The sequence below is a fragment of the Dermacentor andersoni genome, chromosome 6 (assembly GCF_023375885.2).
Source record: "Dermacentor andersoni chromosome 6, qqDerAnde1_hic_scaffold, whole genome shotgun sequence".
Lineage (NCBI taxonomy): Eukaryota > Metazoa > Arthropoda > Arachnida > Ixodida > Ixodidae > Dermacentor > Dermacentor andersoni.
In genome coordinates, this window is record NC_092819.1 from 5,523,229 (window position 1) to 5,543,395 (window position 20,167).

Here is a 20,167-nt window from a genome sequence, read left to right on the forward strand (position 1 = left end):
CGAGACACAGTATGTATTACTTAATTACACACGTGTGCACCCCCGTCTCCTGTCACAGTACGAGCACCGATATGCCTAATACATGTACTGGCAGTCCTTAAGAGCTTTTTTGGACGCGCCTGTGGCAATTTTAGCCCTTAAGGGCAGTTAAAGACATGCATTAATTTTTTTCGGACTGCCCGATTTTTCGAATGTTTTTGCGGTGGAGTCTGAAAAATCGCACGTTGACTGTACAACTGACCAAGAGGATGCTTCAAATGATCCATGGGGTGAACGCATAGCAGAAGGAGGATGAGAACAGAAAGGACCGAAGCACTGAGGAATTAACAGGAAAGAAAGCATGCAGCCGCCTCTTTGAAGGAGCTTGAGCTCAAAAAACGGAAGTGTTGGCTGACGTCGAGATGCAGGTGTCTCTCATTCAAGCCAAAATAAACTCATTAAAGCCCTGAAACCCAACACTGATATGTTGTGTACGGGTTGAGAGTATGTCAGGGCAGTTGAGGTTGACTTTCCAGCTGCTGAGAGAGAATCTTAGTTATGACAAAGTTCAGGCCTCATACCAATGAGCTTGTTATCAGTTGATAGAAATAGCTCATATTCAAAAATATTTACTTAGGTATGCATCTCCTTTTCATTCGTATTTGAAAAATGTTCGACTCAATTTGGAATGGGTTTTACCATTTTTTTCGCTGTGGCCTCTGTTTTCTTTTTAAATAAAATAGATATTACTCCTTACTACTCCAACTAAATTTTCATTTTTTTTGTTTCAACATGCTTAGAGTGACAGCATCGAGCCACATGGTGTTAGCCTGTCTTGACATAAAACAAAGTTCTGGCTCATTCAGGGAATTTTGCAATGGGGCTCAGAGAAAAACCTGGAAATGTCAACTTGGTAGACACCCTGCATTAGTGTATGTAGAAAACTTCATTTACTACATTTACTAATGTAAAAACGTTTACTAAAGTACATGTAAAAAAAAATTTAGGAGATTGATGCCTGTATTCTCACATCTTTGTGCATTTGCTGGCAAATATTGGCCAAGATTCGTCACATTAAGTGCAACAATTATTGGGCATGTGCAGCGAAAACAACCCAAATACTGGTTATATTGCAGATGATCAGTCATTTTTATTGCAGATGAGCTGGTAAATTGTCAGAGAGCCTAGGAGCCACAGATTGCGTCATACTGATTGGTGTCGCGAGATGCTGCAATTTGAAACCAGCTGCTTGTGCTGATTTTGAATCACATTGATATGTGTTCAAGGCAAACTTCATCAGTAATACTCAGTAAGAGGTGCTTATGCACGCATATGAATCAAAGATCTAATTTGAAACTTTGTGTCAGTGCTACTTTCTATGAATAATATCTAATTATTCATAAAACACAGACCAAAGTTGTCGGTGAACAGTTTGTGTCACTTGTCAGGGTGGGTCAGAAAACTTTTAGCAAATAGTAGCATAATTTTAAACTAAATTTTGTGCAAGTAAGTGCCCATATGTGCTCTCTGCTATAAACGTCCATTACAGCTGGCTTTCTTTAGTGTAGTGCAGTGTTGCTTGTTAGAGCAATTCTTTTAGTTCGGTCATACTGTTCAGCAGGTGGCATGAACATTGAGATTAATAGTGCATGGAGCAGTTAAGGCATTAAGCCCCCCCCCCCCCCCCATTTAAACCAAAGAAGCTTGGCCATTGATGGCAGCAGAATGAAGCTTCTCGAGAGCATTTTCTTGCTTTGTTAGGCATAACACTGCGCGGCTGAACTTGAGCTGCGGCATGCACTCCAAAAATGCTTGTGCCTTGTAATAGGTCACAAGGCTTTGTTTTACATCCCCATTTTGCCATGATAAGGACATATTTATGTTTTCTACATCTGGAGCACCTCTAGATGTTGTCGCACTGTAGTAGTGTTCATAGTGTATCTGCCAAGCCATTAGTATTAGTTTGCAGCTATGTAGTGTAGACAGACTAAACAAAGTGGCGATTCTTTCAGGGTTGGCTTGGATTTGTATGAGGGAACAGTGCGTGACAACCTGAAGGCTGGTGTCCTTGAGCCAACTGTGTCCAAGATCAAGTCCCTGAAGTTTGCTACTGAAGCAGCCATCACCATTTTGCGAATCGATGACCTCATCAAGCTTGAGCCCACCCCTTCAAGTCATGACGACAGGGACGAGTGCATGTAAATTATCCTACTCATGTTCATTACTGCCACTTGCTCCCTGGACTGAAGGCCCGCATGACTTGCGATCTACAACCTCACTGGCCAGTGCTGAACAAGCTATGTGGCAGATATTGAATAAAACATTTTTCTGCTTACATGGTATTCGAAGTGCGCTTTTCTGCATAACTTATTACACAAAAGCAACTCGAACCAGTTTTGAATATGTTTGTAGTTTTTTTCTAAAAAATTCAATGTTTAATCCATTCTCTCTGCAAAATGGTTCAGTACTAAAAAAATTATTCTCATTGTGGTAGCTCAGAAAATGTATAGTTCATTTGTCATCTTAGCATGGACATTAGCTTAATCACCTCCAATGTGCCACATATGTCGGCTTAGTTTCCGTGTAGGCACCTTTACCAGGGCTGTTACTTAAAGTTGTGTTGTCAGCGTAAAGTGAAAGAAGCACTCAGTTTATTATTTTTCTTCAACAGAAACGGGTCAGTGAAAGCAAATGTACAAGCCGGTGATATGCGCACGTGTAAGCTGCAAGCCTAGATGCACCCTGATGCAGTCCGTCTGCCAAAGTCGAGCTTGTGGAGATTGAGGTATGCCCCGGCACCATTGCCTGGGCATTCACCTGTTCTGTCGTCCCTACGCCTCTCCCCTTTTCCACTCGCGACAGTTGTCAGAGGTGGCGTCACAGTGTAGCTGCTCCTGGTGTTAACAGCGCAAAACATAGAAGGGACACGAGACAAGAAGACGACACCACGAGCGCTGTGGTGTCTTTGCGTCTCATGTCCCTTCAACGTTTTTTTGTTAACACCAGGATGGAAAACCAACAAGCCCAAGCTGCTATTCCAGGGGTAGCCGCTGTCGGCTGCTCGCAACGGGAGCACGGTTCTCATCTCTCTGGGACCAGCACTGGGTATGTACAGGCTTCCCTTTTATCTGCCGGCCCCTTTGTATCTCATTCCTGGGCTCGCATACGGTGCCTTTGCCCATACGATGAGCGTGCACCTTGTGTCGATCCCTTCCGGATGCTAAGCTGGAGCGGTGCCTAGTGCTCGCGCATGGTCGAACTGCGCCGAGCCACACTTATCAGAAACCCAAGCTGAAGGAGGTTGCACGAGCTCTCATAGGTTGGCCCATTGGTTATTGTGGGTGCCTTTGCTCTTGCAGCGACGTACTATAGGTTCCCCTGTCTGTAATTTCGGCCTTGGCACAAGAGCCCTTTGGTTCCCACGAACCCCAGGACTGTGTGTTTGGTTGGTTGGGTGCCACGAGAGGCAGTAAACGGTTTCCTCCAACTCGGGGTGATACTGTGTTTTCCTGTGTGCGTAGCGCTTGGTAGCCTCTTTGTGGCCTGAGCATGCATGCAGTAGCGTGCTAGGCGACGGCTGATGGTGCAGTGTGGCTCTCTAAGCACGAATTCATGGTGGTCAACACTCCTGTGAGACCCTAGGACCCCCATAAGTTGTTGCGCATCAGCCTAGCGCCCAAGCAGTCTTCACTGTTTTGAAGACAAGACGTCTTAGCTGACTTCACATGGTTTGCCATATCTGGGTATCTTGTAATCTTACATGCAGAAGGAAAAATGGTCCTGTTGCACCTCCAGAGCATCGTAGTGAGTTGGAAAAGGTATCTAAATGTAGGTCTCAACAAGACGAAGTGAGGATTAGTGACAGCGTAGTAAAATGAATAGCATGGGTGTAAGTAGTGCCAATATAGTTGAAAATTAACCACATTGCACCACAGACCACATATTGCAGATCGGTCCACCTGGCTCTTTGTCAAAAAAAGTCAACCTAGTGCCGACTCTTAAGGTCGGCGTAATTAGGTCATACCACGCGAGACATCTCAGACTCAAAAGTGACCATCATTGATTTTCTTGAAGAAAATTGGGCTACATGGCTATTATTGTGTGAATAAGGTTTTACGAAAGTATTTTCCTCAAAAAATGTTTGATCACGTGAGCGCTCTTTGAAATTTCCACAAAGTTGCAAAAGTTGGTTGGAGGTACACTTTTTTTATTCAGGTTTGAAACTAGGTGCAATAAATTTTATTTGAGAGCATTGCATTCGCATCGTTCTTTCGTATGACGTCATAATTGAATACATTTGAGAACTTTCCGTGTTTATTTGGCTCAGTAAAAAAAGCAATAAAAGTTGCGTTTTTAGAAAAAATTTTCGTAAACCGCTTTATCTTTCCAGCTACCATAATTTTTCTGCCTGTTACTAGTGTGTGCTAAAAATAATTTGAAATTATTAAATATATTTTTTGAGAAAAATGCCTCTAAAGTTGGCAAGAAGTGAATTTCTTGTGATATTCAAGCCAAATTTAAGCATTAAGGCCCTCCAGATAAAAATGTCAGATAGCTCAATGTGCGCTACCGCCTCTTGTCATTTAGAAATGTTCATTCGAGTAAATCTTGTCTGAAGCGAGAAAACAATTTTTGAAGTCAACCAATATCGCCAGCAGGCACTGCATACGTGCCGCAGCTCTCGTCGTCGTCTGCCGCCCAGTAGACTGCGGCTTGTCTACAGGATAATTTTTCACTTTAGTGGAATTTTTAAAAATGGCATGTTGGAGATACCATAATTCTAGTTCTCGATTTTTCAGGGAGGCGGACATGCACCAAAAATTTAAACACATATTCAGGGTTTCTACAAACCGGGAATTCTCAGGGATTTCGAGTAGTCTTGAAAAACTCCGGATTTTTATAGAAAGGGAATGAAAGTCACGGTAATGCTGACTCCAGCAACAGAGAGGAATCGCAACTTTGACGCCGCGTCGGCTGGAGGAGTACAGAGTACTCCTCCCAGAGTACAGTCAACGACTGACTTTCCGGACGCCAGATAATTCGGACGGCTTCGCGGCACAACTACGTACCCCATAGACAAGAACGGCACCACGAGCGACGCTGCTGCTCCGGTGTTGAGAGCGCCGCATGCGGGGCAAAAATTCAACTAGCGGGTGGTACACCTCCCATCTCTCGTTCGCACCGCCTTGATTGCCTCTTGCACTGCGCGTGTTTGGGCACGTTTCGTATCGCGCGCCGTGTGTGCCTACGTGTGTGTGCGTGGACATTTTATTTGAAGGACGATGTACAGTCTGTTTCACACTTAGGGGAAAACTCGGAGCGCATTGCATCGCGATGCGGCGAGCGCTTGAGTCGGGCGGCGGCAGCAGCTCGGGGTCTTGGACGGCGTCGTCTGCTACGGCGGCGCGCGCTGGCCGCATTGTCGGGAAGCGTTCTGCTGTCAGTTGCAGTGCGCTGATGTCATCGTTACTGCGTGAAATGAGCCGGTATTCTTTACTAAGCGTTGTGTGACGCCCGCTGATACGCCTCGAAGGTAAGGTCATCGCTGAAAGGTGCAGGGCAGTCACAGACGACGTAATGATTCCATACATTCTTGACGGCCCGTTCCTGGAAGGCGACTATATATTCTAACACGATAGGCCGCCGATCCACACTGCTCGTGTTGTGCAAGAGCTGTTGGAAGAGCGCGCCGTCATTCTCTTGGAGTGGCCGCCTCAATCCCCGGGCGACAACATCATTTAAAATGTCTGGGGCTCGCTGAAAGTATCGCTGGCGCACGATCCCCTCTATCAGTCGCCCGAAGGTAGGCTTCGATCCACCATCGTCAGCGACTGAGACGTGCTGCGAATGAACACATCCCTGATCAAGTCACTCTACACTTCACTGCCTTCCAGGATGAGCGCTGTCATCGCTGTCGCTGGGGACATGAGATACCAACTGAAGCTCGGAGCGTGACTTGTCCTATTCCCCGCCGGCGGGCAGGGTCTGGCTGGTGTAGTGAATGACTGTCGAGAAAAATCACTTCCATCAGATCATTGTGTTAATCTAAAACATTCATTTAATCGTATCCGGCCGTTTGTTTCATCGTGTTCGACCCCCATAGTTATCATTGTTGAGTGCTTTGTTTTCCTTTCGAGTCAAATAAAGACAGCGCGTTGCGCGCACATCTTGGTGCCTCTTGTCGCTGCTTATTACGGTAGCACACACAGTGAAGAAATATACGTGCACGCGCTCAGTACTCCGGCCTTTCGAAAGAACAAACGAAGCATGCTGTCAAAAGTTTTTGGAATTCTATTATCGCCAATGAAGACTCAGAGTTTGGCGTCGCACAACGTTTAGCAAAGAATATCAACCCAGTTCCCGCAGTACCGATGAAATCGGTGCACTGCCCCTGACCGTGGCACAGGTGTTCTGTGGCAGCACGCTTCCCGACAATGCGGCCAGCGCTCGCCGCCGTAGCAGACGACGCAGATCACGACTCCGCCCCTCGAGCGTCAGCGCCTGCTCGAGCTGCCGCCGCCGCACGACTCCATTGCTTGCCGCATCGCGATGCAATACGTTCCGAGTTTTCTCCTAAGTGTGAGACAGACTGTACACGCGTCTATTTGCCTTTAAGAAGATCGGTACACTTGACGATTATTTTTATGGCTGCAATGCGGCGAAAGGGCAGCGTCTGCTTAGCCATTTAAGTGACGCTGAGCAGGTAATTGGAAACGACATCGTATGTGCCGCTGGAAAAATCGGCGGCACATACATACGAGCTAAAGCCATTTTTGCAGTTTCTCACAGAGAGCTCTCCACAGAGCTTGCCGCAGAGAGCTCATGTTCTTTATTCTATGGAGAGCTCTCCACATGCCAGTTACGAGCACTCTCGTGAGGCACCTTTGTCAACTAATGCACTCAATTCATGACCGTCTATTGTAATGCGCAAGTCTGAAGAAATTCTCTGTTCACTTATCTTATTCATCCGCTTCTGTTCGTCGCGGCTGCTCGGTAAACTTGACGGAGGATCATGGCTTTTTCGAACGTCAGCGGCCTCGCCTCCACAGGTCGCTCGCTTCAGTTTTCCGGACGTGGGCTCAGTGAACGACGCCTTGGTGAAATCGAGAATGGCCGTGAACTTGGTGATCGGTAGCGTGCAGACGTTGATGATCGGGGCTGGTGTTGGTATCTAGCAGCCGGATCCTGTTGTCGGGTCAAGTAGTCCTGAATTTCGATGGGTCTTTCGCCATTACGAGGACAAGGCGCATTTATCGTAAAGCCGCGAAGACCTGCTCTGCGATATGGGCACATTCTGTAAAGGTGTCCAGCTTCCCCGCAGTGGAAACAGAGTGGCGTCCGGTCGGGTGCACGCCGCACGTCACTTTTTCGTGGCCTCAGCTCTTCTAGAAGGGGTCCACTGCGCAGAGTCGGCTGGCGGCTGCTGGGGGTCGCGAATGGAGAACTATGCCCGGTCGGTTGACATACCACATCAGCGTACGTTGGCACGCGGCGTACGGGTGGTGGTTGGTCATGATGAACAGGCGGTTCCTCACGTCCTGGCTGCAGAATGGCGTGGCGAACTTCATCTCGAATGACGGCGGCGAGAGTTGAAACTTTCGGCGTGGCTTCCGGTAGCTGCAGCTTTCGAAGCTCCTCCTTTACGATTGATCTCACCAGTTCCCTTAGTGCTTCGGTGTTACTGCCTGGTCCTGCTGACAGGATATCGGCCGGTGCACTGGTGTCATCATGATTGTAGTGATGGGCACGCTGCTGCAGCGCCTTCTCTATGGTCGTCGCTTCGATGCGAAACTCAGCAACACTGTGTGGTGGGTTGCGGACGAGTCCTGCAAACAGCTCCTGCTTAACGCCACGCATCAGATGGCGTAATTTCTTCTCTTCGGTCATGTTTGGACCGCGCGCGCAAGGAGACGGGACATGTCCTCGATATACATGCCGACACTCTCGTTAGTGCGCTGGTTTCTGGCTTGTAAAGCATGCTCTGCCTTCTCTCGCCGATCGGTGCTGGCATACGTGGCAAGCAGCTGTCGCCGAAATTCTTCCCATGAAGATAGCGTCGCTTCATGATTGACGTACCACGTCCTCGCTGACTCTTCTAACGCGAAGTACACGTTGCGAAGCTTCCGTGTCTCGTCCCAGCCGTTGAAATCTGCCACTCGCTCGAAGTGCTCTAACCAGTTTTCCACATCTTCGAACGTATCGCCGTGGAAGGACTCGGGCGTGCGTGGTGTGTACACAATGAGCTGGGACGATGCCACTGGGCTGGTCATGGTTGCACCGTCGCTGGTAACTGTTGCCTGCACTGCTGCAGCAACAGGAAGCGGTCCTAACTCGGGTGGGTCTCCTCGGATGCGGCGGCTTGTGCGCTGGTGTACTGGAGTCAGTTCCCTGGGTTTCAATCGCTGAGGGTCGGGGCTCCGTTCCCTTACGAACTGGGGACTTCCAATCATACCCCGCACCTCCACCAGAAATGTAGCACTCTTCAATGAAGCACACTAAACACACTGGTTTATTGTGGGCGAACTTGTGCCCGGAAACTCAATATTAAGCATTCACACACTTTAAAAGAAGAGTTAACAGGAGCCTATACCACAGTCAACCGCGTCTCTCCGCCGAACGCACTTTTCACGCGCCCCGAAGGCCAAGAGCCACGCCGTGGCTTCTCATTGGACGGCAGACTCGGGCGCTGCCGTGAGCGCGTGCACGGGAGACACGCGCTGTATCGCCATGCGCGAAGCGTTGCTGGTGCTCTTCTAATGGCGATGCGACGAGTAATGGGTTTTAGCGATGAGACGCATGGAAAGGTGCCTCACGAGAGTGCTCGTAACTGGCATGTGGAGAGCTCTCTGCGGCAATATGTTTGCCACAAATCCGTGTTGTCTCTGATGGCGACAACGGACTTCCATCGACACTGTGCGGAAATAAACAAAATATATCTCTGCATAGCACAAGTACGACATATGCACACAACTGTAACTACTACGTCCCCTACACTATAGAATAGAGGCAGCAATGTAAATAGCTCGGCCATTTTTTAAAAGTTCTCAAGGGACGGAAGCTGAAAGTATTAGTAATCATTTCTGCTTCAGCAATGCCGGCGCGACCAAGACGCGGGCCTGTATCATCCAATAACTCGATCGATCGATCGGTGCAGTGGTGATGCAGGAATGAACCCCGGTCATGTTCAGTGCATCGTGGACATATTCAATTTCTCGACACGCGTGAACTTCGGCCACTACTAGCGCATACAACAGAAGTTTCCATTTTTGGGCAGCGCACACACAAACGAAACATGAGAAAGAAGACAGGACAAGCGCTGGTCTAACAACTGAAAGTTTTTATATGAATAAAAGGATTATATACCGAGTAATTATTAAATTCATGTGGGTTACATATAAAGACCGTCGTACACTCAGGAGTGATCAATGAACGAGCTCGCTTCGTTTGCCTGTTTACTTCGTTCGGCGCACTGCAGTAATCCATGTCTGTCGTCTACTTTTTTCGTACCATTTTCTTGTGAATCGGCAGAATTTCACTGGTGGTATCAACCCTTTCGTGTTTACATTGCTTTCGTAACAGTTAACACTAATAATCCGGTCATCCAAAGCGGCGCCGTCGCAAACAAGAGACGTTTCGCGCGCAGCGCGAACTGAATGCGGGCGCGATCGTGAAGGGAAGCGGCGGCGGAAACCTACACCCGTTGCAGGTGAAATCGTTCCGTCAGGGGAGAAACGAGCGCTGGCGTCTAGGATGAAACTTTTCCTCGGGCCCCAGGATTCGTCAGTCTGCTGACACTCGTGGCGCCTACCGGAGAAGTCAGCTCTGGAATTAAGAGGCGCCGGCTGGGATCAAGCGTGACCACCTGGGTACGAGGACCCGCTCAACTCGGGTTCTGGGAATCCAAAGTGCGTACGTGTGTGTGTGAGCCCTCCCCCTCAAAGGCGGCTACGCCCCAACGACTGTGGACGGTCCGATTGGACGAAGGTCGGTCAGCAGTTTTCCCTCCTCTAGGGATCCAGGGAGGACAGAGGCATTTTAAGCAGTTGTTTGTCGGCTGCTAGAAGTGTGCTCGTGCTCGACTAGCGGTGTGCTTGGTGCTTGGAGCTTTGTGCTCGTGTGCTGTGTGCTTCGTCTTGCGTGCTCAATTTGGGAGTCACGTTAGACTGTCGAAATGTACCTCTTCTTTTAATGTAAATAAATCCTGTACGCCTAGTTCCTGACCAAGAGCCAGGTCCTCCATACAACCCCGAACACAACTCTTACAGTCAATGGGCTTCGATTTTCCACTTCTGGCTACCCGCGGGCTGCCAGAGCCAGCCAGAGCGCCTTCGTTTTTCTCGGGTTGCTCCGCCCACAGCTCGGGCTGGACGGTTCTGGCACGGCCGCTCGATCCAAAAGCACAAGGTGCGGCCCGCTGCGTCGCGCCTGAACGGCGTCTCGGACCTAGTTCTCCGTGCGCCCGCTGCGGCGCCACCGCTCGGGGATGGCTGCTGATAGAGAGCGCCTTCACAGCTGCGTCGGCACGCGCGATCTCCACTCCAGTCAAGGCGTAAATAATGCGTTTTATATTTGGAAATTGCAGACAAAATCTTTTAAGTCGTTATTGCAAGTGCTGATTGTGCCACAAACGCCAACAGATTGTCACAGGGGTGGAAATCTGTTCCATAATACGCCTGAACGCTATCCGTGACGGTTGCCCGTACGATGCACGACCGGGTGGTGCCCTTCTATCGAGAGGTTCTGCTTGAAGCAATCTATCAGTACTTTTATTCACTTCTCGTGAACACGCACGCAAAGTAAAAACTTTACATAGGGAGAACTTGTACGAGCTTCCCAAGTAATTCAAACTAACTAGATGAAATAAAAACGCTTATCATTGCAAATAATCATCAGTAGATTGTGTTTCATGAAAACGAAGCATATTGAGTGATGCTAGAGGTTATCTAAGGAGTGCGTCCCTTTTAACAAAGCTTCAAAAGGCCTCTGCTTCGAAGATGCTCATACCGTTTATTTGAACACTCTTTCCATAAAACACATTCCCGCAGGATTCTTTCATTGTAGGCAAGTTTTTTTCCCCCGGAAATGGCCACTTGGTTGCTGATAAAAACAGCAGCTTTGTCTCCTTTTTCCGCTCTTTGTAATACCTGAACAAAGGACTGAATTTCGTTGTTGTTTTCATAAACTAAGAGGCGGTTTTTCATTTCGTTCCGTTCGGACTGCAATTTTTTCAGCTCTTCTCCTTGACGGGCAACTTTTCTTTTTTTCAATCTCTTGACTGCTTGCTTTGACTGTTCTAGGACGTCCACAATATCTAATGTAGTTTGGCAGGCCTGGTCAACAGAAAAACTACGTTCAGAGCATGATTCTAAGGCAGTCTCTGGAACTAGAGCTTCCACCTCGTCGCTGAGAAACTGCAAGGCACTTTCGATGTTGGGGCTTTCTCCTGAGCTGCCGCAATTATCGCTTGCCTCAACTACTGTGTGATCAGTAAAGTTTCTTCGATGGCGTTTTTTGGGCTGCACATTCTCTTTTTGCAGTTACTGTGAATATTTGCCACACACGGTCGGTACCGCATTAGGAAGCAGGAGCCTAAGTCTCGTGTTCGTTTTATAGTCACTTTCTGTAAAGTGCAGGGAACATACCAGAGATCTATCGCTCGGTTCCCACTTGCTTCCTTTTCCCGACACTCCTGGGCGAGAGATATTCTTTAGCCACGCTCCTCGACGCTCTAAGTCGTAGGAGAACTCGTGATATTTCACAGTCAGGTCCTTTTTGGCATTTATATCGCAGAGTGGCACACAAAAGTTGCGCGGCATCGCGCCACATGAACGAGGCTGGCTACGGCACACACGCACACCGAAGAACCTTAACAAAGCACAGCAAGCACAAGCAAACTTTCTCACACATACGCACGCGAAAAAGCACGAGATTAATGCATATCGCACGAGGCAAACACGTTCTGACGCGTACCAACATGCTCACACACACGCACGTGAAAAAGCACGAGATTAATGCATATCGCACGAGGCAAACACGTTCTGACGCGTACCAACTTGCTCACACACACGCACGTGAAAAAGCACGATATTAGTGAATAGAGCACGAGGCAAACACGCTCTGACGCGAGAACCAACGCCCGCTTAACCCAGGCGCGAAGTCGCGCAAGCATCCCCGAGCAGTGGCGCCTTCACCAAGAAAAGCGGTCGCAACTGTAAACTCGGCCGGGACGCGCCCGCCTATTGTCCGCGGCGCGACGTAGCCGGCCGCACCTTGCTTTGCATCGAGTGGCCGTGGTTCTGGCTACCCGCGGGCTGCCAGAACCTGCCAGGACGATTTTGGTCTGGCTGCTCTCTGGAAGTTCTCTGGCCAGCAGACGACTAAAAGAGGCGATGGGCGCTCGCCGCCATCTTTGCTGGGACTTCACGGATTGCAACGCGGGCGCTTGAGGACTTACATTTACCTCGCTCAGCCAACTGTCTACGGTCATCTTCAGATTTCCTTACTTCTAGTGTTATCTTTTTAGGTGCTAACGCTCCGTTCCGCATCGCAAAGCGGTGTGGTACGAGCCGTGGTGAACCGTCTGAAGCTTTTGTGTGTGTGTGTCCCCTGATTGATTCTTCGCGGCGGTGAACAGAGCGCCGCGCTCTCATGCGCGCATGGTAACTGCATCGTGTTCCACGCAAGTTTAGACGCTCATTCACACATTGCGGTACCTTTTGGGTTCGTCTTTCACTGGTGGCGTTCCTTTTCACATATCTCGCGTATGCATATCTCTCCTTTCTCTGCAGTTAGCGAAGGCTTTGCAGCTAGCCCGTGTTCGCTCCGTCTCTCCGTCGTATGCTTAGGTGGCAGCTCGAAACCGATTTGTGTTCGGACTGCAGGCCTTTGATATAAGAATGCACTGATTGCACTCGGTACATTAGACACACGTACATTGGCTTATTGCTCTCATGATTGCGACCAATGTTTTGGTGTGAAACGTTTCGCTGGTCACAGGCGACGTGCATTTTCATGCGCCAGCCGCGTCCCCAGCTCCTTAGGGTCAAAATGGGAAGCACCATCAGCCACAACAAACTTTCTGAAATCGAAGCCCAAGCAGGTCGGCGCGAAATTTTCAGCTTATGAGATGTACCCGATAACCTGCTTTTTCATGTCTTGTGATGACACAGCGCCAACTCATCAATGTCGCCGGTGGTCGACGTGATCACTGCGAACAGGGATCCTCCAGCTATCGCTTTCGAGTATACAATCACGATTTCGCGTCTTGTCATCCGCCGCGTCGGAGGCCATCTGTTGCGCTGCGCAAGGCGAGGTTGGCCCAGTACGCGTGCTGCGCCGAGTCGCGCGAAATCGCGCGAAAGTGATCGTATTCCTGAATGCAACTATATATTTTCAAGCTGGTAATGCATAAATGGGCCGACTACGTCGAGAGCGCGCTGGCCTCGCCGGGCGCTGCCATGTTGGTCGCATGTTTACATTCTGCCAGCTGTACCGGCGTTCGATTTTGCAAACTTCGGGCAGGTTCGGGTTGTCTTGGGATCCCGGCCCACGTGACTTCCTGTCAGAACCGGAACTAGCTGGCTGCCAGCGGGCTGCCAGAACTACGAAAATCGAAGAGGCCCAATGTATAAGAACGTCTAAAATTTCGGACACAAGAACGCTTCACCGTCCGATTTTCCGGAATTTCGGCCGTGACCGCAGGTCCGAAACGGCATTAATCAAAACCACCACCGCCGTCATTTTGATAACCTCACCGCCTCGTCCCGGCACACTCGCACGCAGATCCAGCTGCAGCCGCGGTAGCCACCAAGCTTCGGTATTAAGCTTCTTGCCGTTCTTTGTCGTGTTTTTCATTGAAAGAATTCGCCGCTGTCAGCTATAGCGTCGATACCGCCTTTGTGGTGATCGCGATTGTCTTCGAAGTTCGGAAAGCACGGTGCGTTGCATAATGCCGGTTCTCGTAAGTCATCTTCGCCTCATTACAGTAATGTTACGCTGTGAAGCATAACAAATGTGTGAATGGGCAACTGTCACGGGACACAGTTGTATTCTTTAATTATACAAGCGTGCACCAGCCATCTCCTGTCACAGTACAGGTACCGATATGCCTAATAAGTGTACTGGCCGGCCTTCAGAGCTTTTTCTGACGTGGCTGTGTTGATTTGAACCATTAAGGGCTGTAAAATACATGCATTCATTTTTTCGGACATTTTCGCGGTTCCTAGGGAGGCCGAAAAATCGGACGCTGACTGTACAATTGTCCAGGAGGATGCTTCAAATAGCCCGTGTGGCGAACGTGCAGCCGAAGGAGAACAAAAAGACAAGGACCTACGCATTCAGAAATGAACAAGAAAGGAAGCATGCGAGCACTTTTTTGAAGGAACTGTCACTCTAAAAGCGAAGTGTTGGCTGATGCCGAGATGCCCTCATCCAAGCAAAAAAACTAAAACAGTGAAATGCAACACTGAGGCGTTGTGTGCAGGCTGAGAGTATGGCAGGAGAGTTGAGGTTGACTTACCAGCTGTTGCGAGATAATCTCACTTGTGATAAAGTTCGGGCCTCATACCAATTAGCTTGCTATCAGTTGATAAAAATCGCTCATATTCGAAAATATTTTGCATGCATCTCTTTCTTATTCGTATTTGAGAATGTTCGACTCGATTTGCAATGGTTTTAACTACGTATTTCTTTCGAAGATATTTTATTCGTTGTGCATTTTACTAACCCCTCCCTTCTGTTTTCTTTTTGAGTAAAATAAACACTACCCCTTACTATTCAAACTGGACTAAGCTTTTTTTAATTTTTAGCATGCTTACTAGAGAGTGACACCATTGGGCGACATGATGTAGAGATAGAGAGCCCGTCTTGACATAAAACAAATTTCTGTGTCACTAAGGGAATATTGTAAATTCACTCAGGGAAAACCTGGAAAACTCGGGATTTGGAAATATCAACTTGGTAGACACCCTGCATATTTAACTAATTAATTAACATTCACTAACTTCCTAATTAATTATTGTACGGCACATTGAAATTTACAAATTATAGCCAGTGAGATTGTCAGACGTATATAAAAGGAATTTCCAGCATGATACCGATTTGGAGATATTTTCCATAGTATGGGACGAAATACAGTTACTTTCTTGCTTGAATGCATAACAGCGTTTTGTTAAAAAAGTAAGCGGACCATCAATGAATTTTTAGGCTAGGAATATGGTGCATATTGACACGTGTACTTGAAACGTGTACGTTACGCACGCTGACGAACTTCCTTGTTTTGTTGTTTCTTTGCTACGGGTGTTTTTCTTTATTACTTTCGTTTGCAGCATCAGGTCAATGCTTTTTTTAAGAGGGGGGGTATTGACACGTGTACTTGCCTATCCTTTTCAGGCGGCCACATTTCGCCGCCTAACAAATGTTATCGCACAGCGCGGGACGCGCCTGCATGTATCGGAAGTTTCTGGAATGTGATCGACGCTTCTATCCGCTGTCTGTTGTCGCCGAACCTTGTGTAATCTGATTGCATGTATGCGCGACGCGAATGGTGTAGAACTTTGTGGAAGGCACGCGGGTCCCGGCGATTACTCTGGAACATTCGACGACTGATGTATAAAAGCCGACGCGCTTGACCCGCTGATCAGATTTTCGACGATCGCCGACCGTGTGCCGCTATCGTTGTGCTATAAGTGTAGCCTGTTTTGTGGGCACAGGTTCGCCCAATAAAAGTTAGTTTTGTCTTTCACAGTATTGCTACTGTGTTCTTCAACGTCACCACCACGTAACAATATCTCGAAACTGGTGGCATTCTGGAAATTCATTGGAAGTGGATACGCCTGACAATCTCACCGGCTACAATTCGCAAATTTCAACATGTGCCGTACAATAATTAATTGGGAAGTTAGTGAATGCTAGTTAATTCGTTGAGTGTTTCGATTTTTGGTGCAAGCAATGTCCGCCTCCCTGAAAAATCCAGCTCAAGAACTAGAATTACGGTATCTGCAACATGCTATTTTTAAAAAAACCCATAAAAGTGAAAAATGATCCCGTATCACTCTTAGGCAAAGTTACACCCTTTGGGGTGTATCTCTGCCACACAACGATAATCGCCATCTGCCATGCTTGCGTTTCCTATCTTGAAAACGCCGCGCCCGCTACTTTCCTGTCGGGAATGCTATGTGATGCTGATAACGCGCATGCCGTTCGTTACTGGAAAGTACCGGGCTCACCGCGTTAAAGAAAGGAAATGCGGACAAGACAGATGACGATTATCGTTGTGTGGCAAAAGGGTGTAATTTTGCTTAAGAGTATACTAGCCGCCATCTGCTGGGCGGCAGACAACGAGAAGAGCAGACGACGACGCGATGTGCAGACGACGAGGAGAGCTGCGGCACATGTACAGTGTGCCTAATGGTGGTATTGGTCGTTGACTTCAAAAATTGTTTTCTCACTTCAGACAAAATTTACTCGAACGAAAATTTCTAAATCACAAGCTAAGAGGTCGTGCGTATATTGAGATATCTGACATATTTTTATCTGGAGGGCCTTAATGCTTAAATTTGGCTTGAATATCACAAGAAATTCACTTCTTGCCAATTTTGGAGGTATTGTTCTGAGAAAATATAAAGTAATAATTTCAACTTATTTTTAGCAGTCTCTGTAGTAACAGGCAAAAAGGGAGAAAAATTATAGTGGCTGAAAGGATAACGCGGTTTATGCAAAAAATTTCTGAAAACAACTTTTATTGCTTATTTACTGAGCCAAAATAACACGGAAAATTATAAACTGCATTCAATTATGACGTCATACGAAAGAACGATGCGAATACAATGCTCTCAAATAAAATTTGTTATTGCACCTAGTTAATGTACCTCCAACCAACTTTTGCACCTTTGCGGAAATTTCAGAGCGCTCACGTGATAAAAATTGTTTTTAGACAAGGATACTTTGGTGAAACCTTATCCGCACAAGCCATGTAGCCCAACCTTTTCAAGAAAATCAATGATGGTCACTTTCGGGTCTGGAACGTTTTGCATGGAATGACCCAAGTGTGCGTGAACTAAACGAATAATTACGAAATTTATGAACATGAAAAACAAAGTATAGAGAGATATAATCGACGTTTAATCATCAAATTTGAACCACCATGTACGTAGACGTCTTCTATAGGCGACACTTGGTTCACCTCTTTTATTATTACCCTATTTACTCGCATAATGATCACACTTTTCTGTCAAGAAAATTGACGCAAATTCAGGGGTGCGATCATTACACGGGTTAAATTTCCCGCGAAAAGAAACATTTTCTTTTTTCATCCCGCGTTTGCTGCGGGATGACAACAGGTCAACAAGCTGGCGGCTGCCGCTGTCAGTGCGGGATACCGAAACAAAAATGGCAGTCGGTGGAGCAAGCCGAAAGCGCCGAACGCGATTATTTTTCTTCTCGTGAGTAGATTACGCGCATTGAAACAGTTTCTTCCGTATCAGTAATGAATAATATCGTTAATATCGGCAAGGCTGCGACAATAACGTAGCCATGTCCACTTTGAGGGGACAGAAACAGAGATGGGCACGCTTAGCTGCCAGTGACATAGAAACACATGGCGAGCATGCTGAAACTGCGGCATTTGCCTTCACTGCTATCCTAATACGACATGTTTCCGGAAAGGGTGGGCGAATATCTTAGCTGCGTTGCAAGCGTCGGCGTATGAATAGGATACACTTCAAACGTATCAGTGTAAACGTGGCCACTATCATTGCCGCTCGCGATTTGTTGCGTGCCCACGAGTGCAGACGAGAAGAATCGAAAGGCGACTTTTATGTTGTTGTTGACCAAAACCATTATGAAGCCTACAAATAGTAAAGCCGAGGCAAGTTTAGTTGTAGCTTTTTTTCATGGAAGTGCGGAAAGTGATGAAAGGAATGAGGGTGCGTGCAGACCGCTTTGTATGTCTTCAAGAGTCATTCGCGTAGCATTCGACAGATGGTAAGCGCGATCGTCATTAGCTAGACTTGGCACACGACATATCGCTGCGACAAGTTCAGGATGCGATCATTGAGGGAAAGCAACAAAAATTGAATTTTGACGACAAAATTCAGGGGTGCGATCATTATGCGAGTAAATACGGTATTATTATTTGCGCGTTTGTCTGCCACTGCGACGAAAACTAGTAGCACTAGATGGCTGTACTCTGAGGGATTGGGGGACCATGGCCTGGGTCCTTGAAAACAACGGGGGAATTATTTGTAGTTTCTAAAGGGGCACTGAACCACTTTCTCGAAGTGGAGAAATGTGCTTGAAGTTAAAATAGGCTATTTCAGAAATACTTTGCCGCAAAAAGGGCTAGAGTGCGTGCTCGTGTTCATGTGCTCTAGTGTGGCTGTGCTACGTGGTGTGGACCAGCTTGACCGACCGATTTTGAAGCGCTATGACTAGCTCAGTAGGAAGCGAAGTCTGCCAAGCCGTCTAACCATTGTCAGGATTGGGGGCTCAATCCAATCGCTCGTAACCCGTTGTCAAAATTGGAGTCCGGCATGAATTAGAAGGTAGCTGGCCCATGCCGTCGTCCAACTTATCCACGCTGAGGACGTTGATGAAGGGAAGGACTGCTTCTCATCGAGAACGAGGAATAAGGGTTTATTTACAGTATTTACATGCAGTTCATCAGTCTAGCATGACTTCGAGAGAAAGTACGTCAGTCTAACACGACTGCTTGAGAGAGTGTCTCAGTCCAACATGACTGCTTAAGAAAAGTGTGTCGAGCAATCGCACAACAGCGGCTTATAAACACTCGGTCCCCCCTTGATTTCAAGGGGACGGAAACGTTCGTCCAGTCATTGTAAACACGCCGCCTCTCCCCGGGACGGCTTACACACACACACACACACACACACACACACACACACACACACACACACACACACACACACACACACGCACACACAGGAGCACAGTCCGGAGCCGACGTCAGAGGGGCTTCGTAGAACTCGGAGCTGACCCTGGTAGCGAGCCCGAGTAGCCATTGTCCTGCGTCTTGGTCGGCGCGTGGGAAGGGATCCCCGACGACGTTCGCGCGGCAACTCCCCCGCTCGCGGTCGACCCGGTTGGCGGTGTCGCGTTGCGGCACAAAGCCTGCTTCGTCAAACTCATTCAGTCCCAATCGCGACGAGGCCGTTTAGTTACAATGGCGACGAGGTGACGCCATGACTAGAGGTTTGCGGTGGCGCTCTAGGAAAAGATGACGCCCGTTGGCGCAACTGGCAGGCAAAACTTGCACTTCATCGGGCCGTTCTTAACACCATGAGCGGCCAGGAGTAAGCGCGCGCTGGCAAGCGGGCGTGTGGTCTGACCTTTAGTTTCGCGTGGTTCGAGGCTAGTTGAGGGTTCAAAACTAGTAGAAATTAACAAGATCCGATGGCTACGACTCCGATAAGCAGGGTGGCGAAAGTTTAATTCCTACGCGGGCGGCCGCGGTCGAGCGTGAACAGACGATAGTGAGCTTCTTCCTGGTGTGCGTAATTATTATAGAAATTCGAAAGCAGATTCTTGCTTCAGCCTGTTTATTAAACTTCGTCAATAAATACAAGCAGTTACAGTAGCAAGAAGCGCACTGATCCAAACACCCTTCTTAATTGATGTCACCTATTAGCCAATAGCAGCCGTGTGTGGGGATCTGCTTTATTACGAGATAAAGCGTCCAGAAACGAGTGAGGAGCAAGCTCCTGTTGAAAAGAGCGTTTGAGAGTGTCAGAGTTGTAGGACGATCTCACCGCTGGCGTCCAGTTGTAAGGTTTGTAGTCGGGCATGAACTATGTGGTAGTTGGCACATGCCGTCGTCCAACTCACCCACGCTTGGGACGTGTTTGTAGGGAGGAACTTGCTCTCATCGAGAACTAGGAGTACAGGGGTTTATTTACATTAAAACAAGATATACATTCGACAGTCTAGCGTGACTTCCAAATGGGGCACGCAAGACGAAGCATACAGCACACAGCTCCAAGCACACTGCTTCTCGAGCACGGGCACACTCTAGCAGCCGACAAACTGCTGCTTAAAATGCCTCTGTCCTCCCTGGATCCCTAGGGGAGGGAAAACTGCTGTCCGACCTTTGTCCAATCGGACCGTCCACAGTCGTTGGGGCGTAGTCCACCCGCCTTTGAGGTGGAGGGCTCACACACACACGTACGCACTT

At 48.0% G+C, this 20,167-nt stretch overlaps 2 protein-coding genes across 4 annotated transcripts in view; both read left to right on the plus strand.

The window, feature by feature from the left end:
- The window catches only part of CCT1 (chaperonin containing TCP1 subunit 1), a 61,297-nt gene extending 58,983 nt beyond the window's left edge, over window positions 1-2,314 (plus strand). For all 3 annotated transcript variants that reach the window (XM_055065763.2, XM_055065764.2, XM_072288623.1), the window contains one exon: window positions 1,992-2,314. In XM_055065763.2, coding sequence (XP_054921738.1) covers window positions 1,992-2,181 — 190 coding nt within the window. In that variant the 3' untranslated portion in view covers window positions 2,182-2,314. The remainder of the gene's footprint in view (window positions 1-1,991) is intronic.
- An 88-nt stretch (window positions 2,315-2,402) lies between these two features.
- The window catches only part of LOC129382213 (uncharacterized), a 59,240-nt gene continuing 41,475 nt past the window's right edge, over window positions 2,403-20,167 (plus strand). Inside the window, exon 1 of the mRNA XM_055065762.1 lies at window positions 2,403-3,084. The gene's annotated coding sequence lies outside the window, so the exon portion shown is untranslated. The remainder of the gene's footprint in view (window positions 3,085-20,167) is intronic.